General features: G+C 43.9%; 1 protein-coding gene across 1 annotated transcript in view; it reads left to right on the forward strand.

Annotated features, from left to right (window-relative positions):
• Positions 1–14407, forward strand: part of LOC6526315 (zinc finger protein ush) — a 67123-nt gene that overhangs the window by 11904 nt on the left and 40812 nt on the right. Inside the window, exon 2 of the mRNA XM_002087401.4 lies at positions 1633–3517. Within this exon, the coding sequence (XP_002087437.3) occupies positions 3475–3517 (43 nt within the window). The 5' untranslated portion in view covers positions 1633–3474. The remainder of the gene's footprint in view (positions 1–1632; positions 3518–14407) is intronic.

Below are 14407 nucleotides of genomic sequence, written 5' to 3' on the forward strand. Positions count from 1 at the left end.
GTGGGATTCCTATTGCATTGCATATTGCTACTATAAATACCCATCGCACCCCCGAATTTCCAAGGAAAGGGGGCGGGTCAGCGAAATGGACTTTGATCGAATGCAGTGGATTTTGTGGGCGTCGTCGACGGCGGTCTGTATAACGGCAGATGACCAACACAAAGAAGCCTTTTAACAAAAATAAGTGCATAATTTTATCTCCGCTTGGGAAACAGTTTGTTTGGCTTTTTAGCTCGCTTATGCGCCGGACTTGCCAAATTTCATCAGCTGTTTTAATTTATGCAAGGAGCCAGCCGAGCTGATCTTGGGAGTGGACCCGATACCCGATCAGCATCAGAAAAAAGTGAGAAGAGAAGTTGGCCAAAGAGCGTCGAGCGCGAAAAGAGAGTGCAAGAGAACGGCAAGGTTAGTGGAATACGCCCTGCACGTGAAAAAAAGTAGTCTTTCTTTCAAGCGAAACAAAACTAGAAAAAAGTTATATAAAAAAGAATTTATTTACAGCTGACATCGTTAAGAATGAAAGTCATGCTTCTCTAAGGTCCTTCAATGTTCTTGACGAAATCAAACTCAAGTGATTAATGATTTTAAAATACATTTCCCATTTTGGGTTTTACAAAGGCCAATGATTAGATTGCAAATGGTTACTCCAATGACGATTGAACTGCAGTGAACCATAGTCTAAGAGTTCAGAACAGAAGTAGCACTGCTTTGTTTTGAAAATATTAAGTATTTTCACTATTTGCTTGCTCAGTGTATTGACCCCCATTCCCCATGTCGCCAATGAATTAGTTCGTTCAGGGTAAGGTCGTATCGCCCAGGGTTGAAACGTGCCGCTTCCGATCGGATGCCGGCGACGGATCATCATTGGATCGGATCATCGGATCATTGCACTCGGAGCGAGCAGGCAAGGTAACTGCACCTTGGGTCAATGATATTAGCTTCCCCCGCCGAAAATTTCGGCTGTTATTCGGCTAACTTGTTGTTTTGTTTTATTATTTCGCGGCTGTCATTTCCATTTCCATTTCAGTCACGGGCATGGCCTTGCCGCCAGAAGTTGCTTGACCTGGAAGTTGCTCACCTCACCTCGTACCTCGTATAGGCCCCTGCTCCCAATCTCGGCACATCCTCATCAGGCCTCCAGCCGAGTGTATTGCACTATGATGACAGCGGAGGATGACTCGGTTACGGATTGTAATTGGGGTTTTTGTACTGGCTGCACTGAAATAAATTCGGTGAAACACTACGACCCATTGGGCACTTGATTGATTTGGCATCGATCTGCACGTTCATTATGTTATAGGCATGACTTGAAGCTAAAGCAGCTGGGATTCCCCCGAATATTAGTTATGGCTGGTTGGCAGCTCTAACAAGATCTTCGTTTTCAACCAAAATGAAGGCTATTAGTTTGAACAGCGCCATATTTAGAAAGTGTTTCGCAACCGATGGTCGTCTTTCTGTGTTCATTTGGTGTAGAGACTCATACATACATACATATAAGATATATTATATGTTTTCTTATGTTTCATATAATATTCGTGCTGTGGAATCCACCGTCATATCCTTGAGCTTAGTATAGCTACTGAGTACTACCAACCTCGATCATTTACTTTTGTTTTTTCCATTTATTTATAGGTTTTTTGGGTGACTGCCGAATTGCATTGAGAACAGACCAAAAGCGATCTGGGATAGCCTAAAAAGCCAACGACAAAGTGTAATGAACGATCCGAAGGTCAACGGTGCGTATACTTCATTAGCGATTAGCGAAGGGCGGCGATGAAAAAATGGGCAAGAAACGGAGCGAAAGGAGACCGCAAATGACCCGTGGTAGGGGGCGGGGAAGGTGGAAGCCCCGTGGAGGTCCCGTGGCTAATCGACTCGGCCATATGTTAGCGCGGATTACGGGTCGCTAACTGGTTTATGATATTTATTGCCATGCATCCCCATTTGCAATTTGCATGCCCCGCCCTTACAACGCCGCCCTCACCCCCTTCCCTTCAACATTGAGTTTGTCCCGCAGGAAGCTTTTCATTTCCGCCGCTGTCTGAATTTTTAAAATCTATGGGTGTCCAATGCAAAGCAGAAGGAATTTCCATTAAAATCATGCAATAGGTGCAAATTACAAGACAAAAAGGTGAGCGACCAGAGAGAAGCAAAATGAAGAAATTACGCAAAAAAGAAACGGAAGTGCAGCTAAATAAAATGCTGAAAGTGGTTGTGCACACAGGAAATAGAATTCTGCGGACGATGTTGTAATTGCTTATATTTATTTTTGACATTCAGAACTATAGTGAATCGTGGTTAAGACAAGAACACAATTTAACATTTATTTGAATTGGCGCCTTGCGGAGGCGCCATCTATATGAAAAGCCTAAAAGTATGCCATGCACCCGATATCAAGGCGCCAGCTGGTGTCATAAAGTGGAAACTAAATTTTCTCATAACTGCGCTACGAGTGTTTTCACACTATGTCCTAACGCCTTTTGCCAGCAGCTGGAGTCAAAAGTGCAAAAAAATCAAAGCGAGAAGAAAATATTAGAGATTGCGTACATAAAAGCTAAGTGAACTAATGTTCTTCAGTGCGTGGAAAGCAACAATTAATATATCCGTTGTAGGTGTCACAAAAAAGTAGAGAACTGTAAAAAGCATTGATGCTCCAACCAGAATATGGCAAATACCGATGCAAGTGTGTTTATGTGAAAAAGAAGGAGGGATGAAGAAGGCGAGAAAAGTGTGAAAACGTGCGTAAATGTTTCGGCGTTTTTGTTTTGATTCTTATCAGACTGCGAAGCAGACGCGCAAGCATGCGGAGCGATGAAAATTCGAGTACAAAACAAAATGGAAAGAAATGCGCGCGCTCTTATAAGATTGCTCTCTCTCTCTCTCTCGCTCGTTCTCTCTCTTTGCCCAATTGGAGCTTTCGTGTCGGTTTCGGTTTCGCTTTGCATTTCATTCGTGAGCGAGCGCTTGCTTCGAACGGACGTCTCTAAGAACGACCTCGCATGCCACGCCCCCTTCGAAAGGCTTTTGGCAAAAAAACACGCGACTGCATATTAATTGTAATATCAAGAGCAAAACACTGATCAGATATTGATGGGATTCGAGATCGAGTTGGAGATTACTGCCCGCTGCATTCCAATCGGAATATTCCACCTCCATTTCGTTCATAAATCGCGCGCGTTTTTCGTCGCGCCGATCGTTAAAAATTCATTAAGGCTTGTTAATCGCCGCCAATAATACAAATAATACAAATAATACCAATATAACAAGTAATCGCATTGATTGCCCATAATTGATACTCGCCGTGTGTGTGAGAGTGAGTGCCTGGTGCCTGGCGCCTATGTGTGAGTGCGATCGCATCCGCCGGTAAATGTCCGCGAAAAGGAGCACGGATCTGGATCTTCCGCAGACTTGATGCTTGATGCTTGATGTCGACGTAGCTGAAGATATACCTCCGGTCCAGCAGCTGGACTCGAAATGTCACGCCGCAAACAGTCCAACCCGAAGCCGTTGAATAAAGGTGAGTTCCAAGTTGTTCATTTGGTTTATTTGGATTTATCGAATCGGGGCTTATACGTCGACCCTGTTTTTATAGCACCTTTGCAGTTATCTGAAACCATTACTGTGCCTCAGCTAGCAAACTGTTGTACTTTCGTAGATTACACTGTGTCATTACAAAGCTATCTGTTGGCTTTCCACTAATCACGATCGCTTTTCCCATCTGACCGCAAGCTGACCCATTCAATTTCGCTGGCTGGCTCAGCAGCTCTCGTTTTTTGGACAGCAAAACATGCGGACGAACACACAGCAAACACAGAAATCCACGAAATTGATTAACTATGCCAAGAAAAATCAGCCAAAAAAGTTTATAACGAAACGAGTGACAGCGATAAGCCGAGATCTTGCGACTGCAAGAAACCCGATATTAAAATGATTTATTTAAGCAGTGATAACGAACAGCGTCTCCAACCGATCGTTGTCACCAGGGAAAAAGAGATAGAAGAGATAGAAGATAGGGGAATTATAGGACTATATCATGTGGTATGCTACTGAAGTTTTACAAAGAATGAATTACTTACACGATCTTGAAAATAAAAGGGTGCTGAAAAAGTAGCCAACTTTGTACTTTGTTGCTCATTTAAATGAAATTTCTTTGTCGTCGCGTTATCGATGTCGATACCTGTTGTACGTGCAGCTGACACACCTTATAAGCAATGTAGGGGAAGCGAGAAGAGAGGTGGAGAGAAGGGAGAGAGTGCTTCGGAGAGTGGAGAGTGTCAACTAATTACATTTCGCTGTTTGCCATTTGATATATTTATGGCCCGAACCATTTGACACCCAATGAATGCATTTCGGAATCGAAATCGATAAAACGTGCCGGACCTGCGACACTGGACACCCCGACCCGACCGACCACCTGAACTCCTCACCTTACCTCAGTCCGCCCGGTTGGTTGCTTATCCATTTTGCCATTTTGGCCTCCTTATCGCTTTTGCTGCTTTTGCTGCTTCTGCTCGAAGCACGTTTCAACAACAACACCCCCCCGAACCTAGCCCCTCAGAAGCCATTTCCATTTCATCCAAACCCAACAAATGCCCTGCGAGTGATATCAGGCCGAGTCATGCAAGTGGGACTTCCTCAGAAAGCCGCCATCTATATCTCGAGACTCGCCCACGATGCCTTTCACACACTCTATATAGATATATACACTCAACTACTTGTTAAACCTATTTATATGTCCCAACTTAGCCAGAATTAGATTAGGCTTTAAGTCATGCTTATTTTTAGGTCACCAATGAGTGGATAAGAAAATTCATTACTGGCTTAAAAACATTTCGAAACTATTTACACTGGACTAGTTACCCATAACTAGAAAACACAAAACTGAAAACTATTTATAAAGTTCTATTTCAATTCCACTTGTACTTTAATAGTTTTCAAGAACCATTAAGACCACGACTCTAAGCTATTTAAGGGATACTAAGTAACGGATAACGAGAAACTTTACCATTTGCGTCGCGATAATTTAGGGTATTTTTATCAGTGCAGCTGTTGTCCGTTGTTGTTGATGTCTGTTGTTGTTGCACCTGCACTATCAGTGGGTTATCCCTGGGTAGGTATCCACCCCCACCAGCAACCCCTCCCTCTAGTGCCCCTAACATTTCTGCTTTGCATATTTATCTCTTGCACACTTGCCTCACTTCTGTCCCGTTGTTTTCTATGGCTCAGTGGGCGTTGGGCGTTGGGAGTTGGTTTTCGAAGGCGAGAAAAAACTCGAAGCGCAACTCGATAAAGTTTTATCACAATTGCAGCAGCAGTGCCAGCCACAACAACAACAACAGCAACAACAGTAGCGAAAGCAACGGCAAATAACATTAACTTGCGTAGCTTTTGTTGGAGGTTCTCCAAAGGTTGTTATTGTTGCCTTTACATAAGCTTCAATAACTGCCAGTTGTATCGGAGTGCATAGTCTCTATCTCGAAGTCTACGAATCGTGATGACGACGCCCTCGGGTTCGTTTTCGAAATACCCTTTAAATGGGTTAAATCGTTTCAGCATAGTGCTGTTGAAACAGTCGAAAAATAGCAGGTCATTACTCCCTTTACTGGATAAAAATAAATGGAGCATTTCCAATGATTTATGGACATATTTCTCGTGGGGCAGAGTATTTTAAATTCAACCAAGCTTCACCTGCTCTCGATTCCTATCTCACGCCTTTTAGGAGTTTCGAGACCTGAGGAAGTGCAGTCGCACTTAGATAAGCACCACTGTGTCGTCCCATACGTTTCTGTTTTTTATAAATTTTAATTACGCTTATCACTAATTTTATGCTAATGGCCAGCTGTTGGCTTGCAGGTTGTTGGATGTTCGCTTGTCCGCTGTTTTTTACTTGTCGGTTGTTCTTCGGCAGAAGTAACAGCTCCATTCGCATAGCTGTCACCATGCGGGTGACAATTTGGGCAAGAGCCCAGTCGATTTGAAGCGGGCTTGGTCTAGTGCACTGAGAGATAATGTATAGAATGCTTGCTTGGCAGTTAGGAAATGTATCTAGCAAGCATAATGTATCATAGACACCCCTTTTAGTGGGTATCTATGCAGCGGATCTGCGTTCGAGCGATAAGAGAAGCTAGCTAAATGCATATGGCAATTGCAGTTTGCATTCGCAGAGCTGCAGTTGCAGCCGCGATAAGAGCCGCGCTCAGGTTGCAAGCCAAGGCCCCTCGGGCCCCCCTCAACGCCCAGTTGCCCCTCTTCAAAAGCACGCCCCTGTGGCGGCTGTGTCCATTTCAATTGGAAGAGATAATCTCGAGCTTTGGCCATTTTGACATTGTATTTTAATAATTGCGATAAGCTTCTCCCTCTGACACACTCTCTTTGTCTCTGTTTTGTTGATTTGCTGGTTGCTGGAAATCGGACCAGGAAATATCACCAGATAAAAACCACCAACAATAAGCCAATAGCAACAAAAACAAAAACAAAAACAAAACCAACAACAAAACTAAAAACAAAAACAAAAGCATTAACAAGCATTACGAATTACAAAATGTTGTTTTTCACTTTGCATTTGTTGCATTTTATTATCGTTGTTTTTGGCCAGCACATTTGCATATCAAGTGAGGCGAATGAATATGGTTGCTGATGTGATATAGGGGTGTTGATAGGGGTGAGGGATTAGGCAGGGGAGTAACTTGACGATCGAATGAATTAGTCACCCGGCGAAATTCAGATTGCCGATATATTTATTGCATTTTTTGCGTCGTTTTCTGTTTTCGGCCTTCTCACACGAGAAGGCAAACTCAAAAAGTGATTAATGAATGGAGTAAAACAAGTAAAAAGGACTGATAAACCTGTAAAGGAAGAACCTAGGATATCCTATCTAATATACTCAATGTTAAAAACAATTAAAATTAAAGTGTTTAACCAACAGGATTATTTACTTGTTGACTCTTTATTCACTTAAGTTTAGCATGATGCATTCATTTCCGTTTCCGCAAACAAAATGCCTCATCCTTAGCGGAAACGGGCTATCTAATTGAGTCAGTTGGGCTTGACGTTCAAAGGAAGTATAATATTTTTAATGATTATAATATTTTTTTTAATCGTACAAATAGTTTATATCCCAAAAATGTATACGTTATAGTATTTGATATTATATTTATTTTTTTGTGTGTTTACTAATAAGTTTTCTTGTTAAACTATGATGTTTCATTTTCAACCGTCATGCAGCGGTCAAAAAATGATTTTCGAAATCTAGTTTGGTATTTCTCACAGTTGACTAATCACGGGCGATAGTGGAGTTCACACAATTCGACCCAATTCGACCCAATTCCCCCACTTTATCCCTCAGTGTATCCACTCGGGGGCTTTGTTAAGATTTAATCGCTGAATGCAATCGAAATAAGTTTGAAACCTGATGCCCGGTCGTCGATAATGGTTTGTAGTCATTTTCCAAACATTCCCTTCGTAAAATACAAACAACCAGACGGCAAAACGACAAAACAACAAAATAAAGCTAAAAATCGCTTAAAACAGCTGTCGATTCTGGCTGTTGTTGTGGACTTTACGATGTTGTTGCTGCCATGGTTGTATGATTTGTACAATGCTCCGGGCTCTGGTCGGTTGTTTTTTATCAGCTGATCTGATGGCAAGATTGTCGCGCTTTGCTTCAAAAATGAGAGAATGAACTCGCCCAACAACAACAATTGTACTCGTGTGTTTTTCGTTTATAACAATTTGAAGAGATTTTCAACTAAAGATAAAAATGTCAATGTGATGTGGTTTGTCGGATGCAGATACAGATACAGATCCCCAGCTATGACAATATAGTATACGGGGCCCACCAAATATACGTGTATACGTGCATTTGTAGACACACGTAAAATTCTATAATATATGGCCAGTATCGGAATGATCGATCTCCACCATTGACTTGCGGACTTGCGGATTTCCCTTCGGCCATGGCGCGATATCTGGCGGGTTAATTAATTTCCATTCGCCAGTCGTTCTGTCGTTTGCATCCGATATCAGTTTCATTTTCGATTCGGAATCGGATCAAGTCTAAGTGACTGGGATCGCATCCGATGAACCTGTAATCAATCGAGGGCCATTCCGGATTCCGGCGGAATGAATGAAAATTCGCTGTCGTCGAGGGCGTTGATAGCGATTCTTTTGAATGCCATAAATCTCTGTCAGCGCCTCCTCGAAACTTCCCAATCTCGCCGATAGGCGATGGCTATCGCTAGCCGAAAATTAGAACTGATTTCTATACTCGTGCATGGCCAGTTCCACAGCCAAAGCAAGTATTCCTTATCACCGCCCCACTAACCAGCCGACTGATCGCCCTAGTGTCCCCCGATCGACAGATAGACCCAGCGATCTACATAAGCAGAAACCTATAAAGGAAGTCGCCCTAATCTCCAAATTCATTTTATACATTAAAATAATTGTATATTTTATATATAGAGAAAGGGTACAGGATTGAAGGATCAAAGATTAAAACATCGCAAAACTAAGCCCATTAGAACATTTAACTACGTTTTCCATGATGTTCTACGAAAATCAGGATGATGGGATTTGAAACCCAACCGCAATTATAAACAAAACACAATACCCCTTAACTAAAAAACCACCACTCATAGAGCGAGACGGCGAACGGGGAAGAAAGGGACAGAGACACAGTCAGAGATATCAAGGCGACAAATCTCAGTTCAAATTTCGACACCTTATCTTTTGGCGTTCATCTGGCGGGTTTCCAATTTCGAGTGCTCCTAATGATGTGATGTTCTTGTGCGTTGTCAGCGATAATCGTTATCGCTATCGCTCCACAAGACGAATTCCGTCTAGTGTTGGCCCCTTGATTTCAACTTGAGATTTCCGTCGATTCGATTTTCAATTTCAGGAGGGAAACGTCGTGTGGAGATTACCATCATCATCAAACGTCTGACTACTCCTCCTTGTACTGCTCCGCTCCTTTTGCTCCTCCTACTCCACCTACTCCTCCACCCACTTAATTAGTTTCCATTCTGGTCTTTCCGCTCAAATTCGCTTTTCGGCTTGGCCTTTCTTTATCAATCTTGGGAGCTGCGGCCTTATCTCGAAATAAAGTTCATGCCGAGGTCCTATTATCTATTCCCAGCGATCAGCGCAGCATTCGTTTAATTGACCAACAGAACTGACCCAGCCACGTCTCTCCATCCATCCATTCCATCCATCCATCCATCGATCCTCTGCACTCCATCTCCATCTCCCCGTGCGAATCTCCTCCAGCTCATGTGCATTGGCTCCTTGGCTGCCTCGCTCTTGTCGCTTTCATCTGCAATCTCTGATTAAGCCCGAGCCTCGCCTGCCCTGGGGCATTAGACCGCAAATCATCGCCACATATGTGTACAGGAATATGTATTCCTTATTCGTATATATGCGGCTATATTCGTTACCGAACAGTATGAGCGCTCTTTCATGGCGATTATCTGCTGGTGGCCGTTGCCAGTCAAAGTGCAGACCTTGAAAATTATTAAGCCAGTCGGCGAGATTGAGTGCAGATTGCTAGACGAAGCTGGCTGCCAAAAATCTTGAAGCCAGTACCACAACTCCAGGAACTTCTGGCGAGTGCAAGTATGCTTCATTGATATTATCAGGGGTTTTTAAATTTAAATTTAAATTTAATTTTAAATTTATATTTAACATTCTCTGTTATCATACAAATGTACTTCCTGCTGGGTTAACCGAAGTCATACTCTCTTCTTGGAACGGCTGCGACTGCCGCTCGAGTGGAGTTTAAGTTCTGCTTATTTCAGCTCATCAATCAATTATTAATTACAAAGTGTACAGCTCAGCCTATCTAGGTCCCCAACTTCCCCACCTCCCCCTTCCGCTCGCCAGGTGATAAATTGATTAAGTTTACACGTCCGTGGAGGAGAGAGATAGAGCGTGACATCTACTTCACTTAGCATCGAAATCGAAACGAAACGAAATCGTATCGAAAATCTTTTGCCATATACACACACAAAATTAGAGCCAGACAAACACGTTCACAAGCCCGAAAAAATTTCAAAATGAAAATTTAAGTGCTGCGATTAATTTGGCTTATCAGGAGCAACAACACGGACGCAGAAAAGCCACAACGAAACCCGAAACAAGTGCAATTAAAAGATTTTTAAGCAAACATTTGTCATTAGAGATAAGCACTCCAAAGATGGGTATATGGGTCGTGGTATGGCGTATAGGGTATTGGGGAATTGGGAGCGGAATCGCAGGGAGGGAACACCTACGCATAAACCGAAATTCGGATGTCTCAATTCGAATCGGGGGATCTGAAGTAGAAGGGAAGCTAGAAGGCAAACTAATTAAGCGATAAATGAAACATTGTCTTTCACATCACTTCCACACTGAAGAAATAAGGAACTGAATTGTATAACAATTTCAACTAATATTGATAATTCTTCGATGTCATTCCACTTATTGTTGTTGTAATATTAAATATTATTTCGCTGTTCTCTCGAAGGGCCCACCTGCTCCCGAATTCTCTTGGCTATTCCCACTCCCCTGGGTATCTTCTGTTTGCCAGGCGCCATCAGAAGGCAGACTAAATGGCAACGATGCCATCGATGGAATCGGTGGCCCAAAAGGCCGGCCAAACCAACAAGGCAACGTGCGGCAATCGATTAAAAATCCATAAAAATATATTTCTAGATTTTGTTTGCTGATCAAAACGGGGCAAACGCACTTTGTCTATGTGTAATTAAGAATGAGGGCGCAAGAGCGGGGGAGCGGGGCGCAAATGGGGGGCAATATGAAATCTATTTATGCCATTAGCTTTGCGCCGATCCCACGCCGCGATAGCCCCGAGCATTTGGAGCTCCTTCATGTCAGTCGGTGGCCATTTTGTTCGTTTATCTTTTGCGTGTTTTGGAGCCCAACCCAACTTCCAGTACCAATGACTCCGAACCCAGCAGAACTCTGGAATTTGATGCACTAAAAAAAGCCGTGACAATTCGATATTACTGCCCAATCAATCCGAGTTCTTACACTTTTCAACAATAATAACGTACAGGCAATTTGTTTCTGTGTGGTTACTGCAAACAGAAATTCGAAATCAAAAATTCGAAGATTAAAAACGAATCACTCATGTTACACAGTGAGGGCAGAATATTGTTCATTCGATTCTTATCTGCGAACTCTGCCGAAAAGCTCATTTGAGCCTCCAGCAAGCCAATCCAGTCATCAGCCCGAAAAATCTCATTTGGGTTGTTTCAATTGGGTTTGTTTCGATTGAGTATCGCTGATGCGGGCTTTTCGCTCAATCAAGTGATTTTGGCGCCTGGTTTGGCCCAAGAATGCGCAGAATCCATAACAGCTTCAGTCAGCGATCTGGATTTCGAGCTCCGACTTGCAGAGCACTTTAAGCCTAATCACTTGAATGGCCCACAACTTGGGATGCAGATGCTGATGCAGCCAGGACTGGCAGCAGCTGGGGAATGGGATACTGGAGACATTTGCCGCCGCCAGTCTTATCTAAATGCCAGCCTCACAGTCTCGTCTTCCATTATGATAATGCGATAGGGGGACACACGTGGACAGGAAAATATCTCCAAGAGCTATCGAATGCGTCGCCAATGTGGAGCCAATTGGGAATCGAAAATTGAGGCTAGTGAGCGGGAAATGAGTGAGCCAAGGAGGCAGGAAGCGAAGTGATCTCGGCAGCGTTGACTTCGATATACCCTTTGTCGATCAGGCCCAATGTTTAAGTTCAAGGAGACTTCGCAAAGGCGCTCTATTCACATGATGAGAAAAGAAAAGAGAAATTCAATGAAATAGGCGAGGTATAAACCAAAATGTAAGCCACATTTTTGACAACAATCTTTATGACACTTACTTTGGAAACGTAATGCATAATACTAAATGCAAAAAACTCAATCAGCTTTTTGTTAAAGTTTGAGTTCTATAAGTCAGCTTTTGATTTCCTTGCCGATACCAGCCACTATTTTATCATCCCCTTGAGCTTGAAGAGTTGTGCACGGTGCCGCATCCCGAAGGAACCGGGCAGAAGTGTTGAGGAAGCATAATTTACATGGCAACAGGCGCCATTAGGAGCCGCACTGGTCTCACTTGGGAGCTGAGATCTCGGGATCTCCGTGGCACTGTCCTGCCTTGGGAAACGGGTTTCCAGCTTGTGGCGGCACCGAAATACCTGTTGCAACCAACAGCCAACAACCTGCCGCCTGCAACTTGCAACTTGCAACTGGTCCGAGGGCTTGGCGCTGATGGATGCGTGTTTGTTTACAGCTTTGCTGTTTGTTCAGTTTAGCGTAATTGCCGCCGTGTGCTGCTGGGGGGCTGAGGGGCGGGGGGTGCCCCAACTGGCGGGGGTTAAATGAATGTTAACAACGTGTTCTGTCTGCTTTTCGTTCTGCCCTCTCGTTCTCGCCTCCTGGCTGCCCGTCCTTTTAGCATTTAAAACATTTTAATTATGGGGCCACAAAATGCGTGGCTTATCCGCCGGTGTGCCTTGTGTCTTGAGTTTTGTGACTTGTGTCTGTGTCTGTGTTGCTTGAAAGGTGTCTTTCAGCCCGGGACACCCCATTGCCTGCTTCTTCCTCTCTTAAATGGCATTTAGATAAGGTCCTCCTGCCCGTCCCCCTTCCTCCTTCTGCGGAGGATTGTCCACTGGCCATCGATTTATGAGAATGTTGATAGCAAAATCGTTCCCCAGCCCCCTCCTCTACTCGGCAAATCTAGCGCATCATTCTCCTGCCGCTGTGCCACCTCATCCCGGATCCTTAAAAGTCTGCCTCTTGCCGCTGTCATTGTGCGTCATTTATTGAGCAACTGATAAGGCCATCCCACCGCCTCCTTTTATCACCCCGCCTTCCCAACCTTAACGGGAGAAATATGAATTCGATTTGAAAAGAAATTAAGCAATGGTAAGAAAATGATGAAGACATTTGGTCGCCGACATTGAATTTTTCGGTCTCCACTAATTGCTACTGGGTACCTCGTAATTAATGGGCATATTAGCGACGGGCTTTGTTAAATAAATACTTTATATTACTTAAATAATAGAGAAGAGGTTCAAACATTCTTGCAGCAGGGTATTTTTAGTTCACACAAACCCCAAACCACCACCACCACCCCCTCCCAGTTTGTCCTTATCTGGAGTATCTGAGCTGAATCTAGACAAGCAGCTACTGCCGTAGCATTGGCTCTGTCTCCGGATCCGAATTCCCGTCAGATACGATTGGAGCTGCCACTTGGGCCATCCATCTCGCCTGTCCCCCTAACTCTGCCCCACTCTCTTGGTTTGAGTTTGAGTTTCGATTTTGATTTCAGTTCAGTTTGGTTTCAGTTTCAGTTTCGGTTTTCTTAATTATGTTTGCTCCGCTTTGGAGCATCCGTTTGTAGATCTTTTCGCGAGATAGACCAATTTATGATTTACGTGGAACATTGGCCCGGAATTTGATTTGGTTTTGAATTGACTTTGCTTTCAGTTTCGGTTTTTGCTCAGCTCATTCCCAATGTTGCTCACATTCGGTTTTTATTGCCTGTCATTATGCGACTTGGCTCTTTGGCTTTCGATTATGGATTTCGGTTGCCAAATTCGCCACTCCTTTGCAGATTAAACGAATATTGAACGACATCAAGTTGAGCTCTGTTAATTTAGTTTAATTGTATATAAATATTATATATATTAACTGCCTTGGTATTCTTTACTCACTTTAAGCTCTAGTCTCTTCTCCTCTGCGCTTTCTCACTGTGTAGGTCCCTTTCCTCAACTCATTGCGTAGAGATCGAGGTCAGCGATAAGGCCGCGACTTTTGTTTGGCACGTCAAAATCAAAAGGCATTTTGTCCGATTACTCCCCAACTGGAATCGACCACACAAAAACCACCGAGTACAGAGTCGGGCCCGCATTCCTGGCCTTCTTGGCCTTCCCTTTGTGGCTCTGGCTAGAACCGGGGGACAGGTGGGTGAAGTTGTGCCGTGTGGCCCCAAACGAACCCACCAATGCCTTCTTATAATTATTTTATAAGTGCAGCGACACCGGGCTTATCCCAACCCAAAACCCGAGAACCGAGACCCAGCATGATTCACTTGACGTCGCCGAATCCCGCGCAGGAGAAAGAGTGGCAGGGAACTCGGAAAGAGAGAGAGAGAGAAAGAGAGCTGGCTCCACGGGCGATAACTCCGTGCAGATTAGCCCCGACTGACTGACTGAGTGCAGCGATAACAGCACTCCACGTTCCAGGCCATTCCATCCCATCCCAACCGCATCCCATCCACATCCCATCCACACCATTTCATACCTTGCTATATGCACACTCCGTTTCCGATCCCTGGCCATAATGTGCGGCTGCAAAAGGTTTTCGAGCAGGGCGCGTATCTCGAGAACTGTTATCCCAAATGTGGCCGCCAG

This window comes from Drosophila yakuba, chromosome 2L (genome assembly GCF_016746365.2).
Source record: "Drosophila yakuba strain Tai18E2 chromosome 2L, Prin_Dyak_Tai18E2_2.1, whole genome shotgun sequence".
NCBI classification, from domain to species: Eukaryota; Metazoa; Arthropoda; class Insecta; order Diptera; family Drosophilidae; genus Drosophila; species Drosophila yakuba.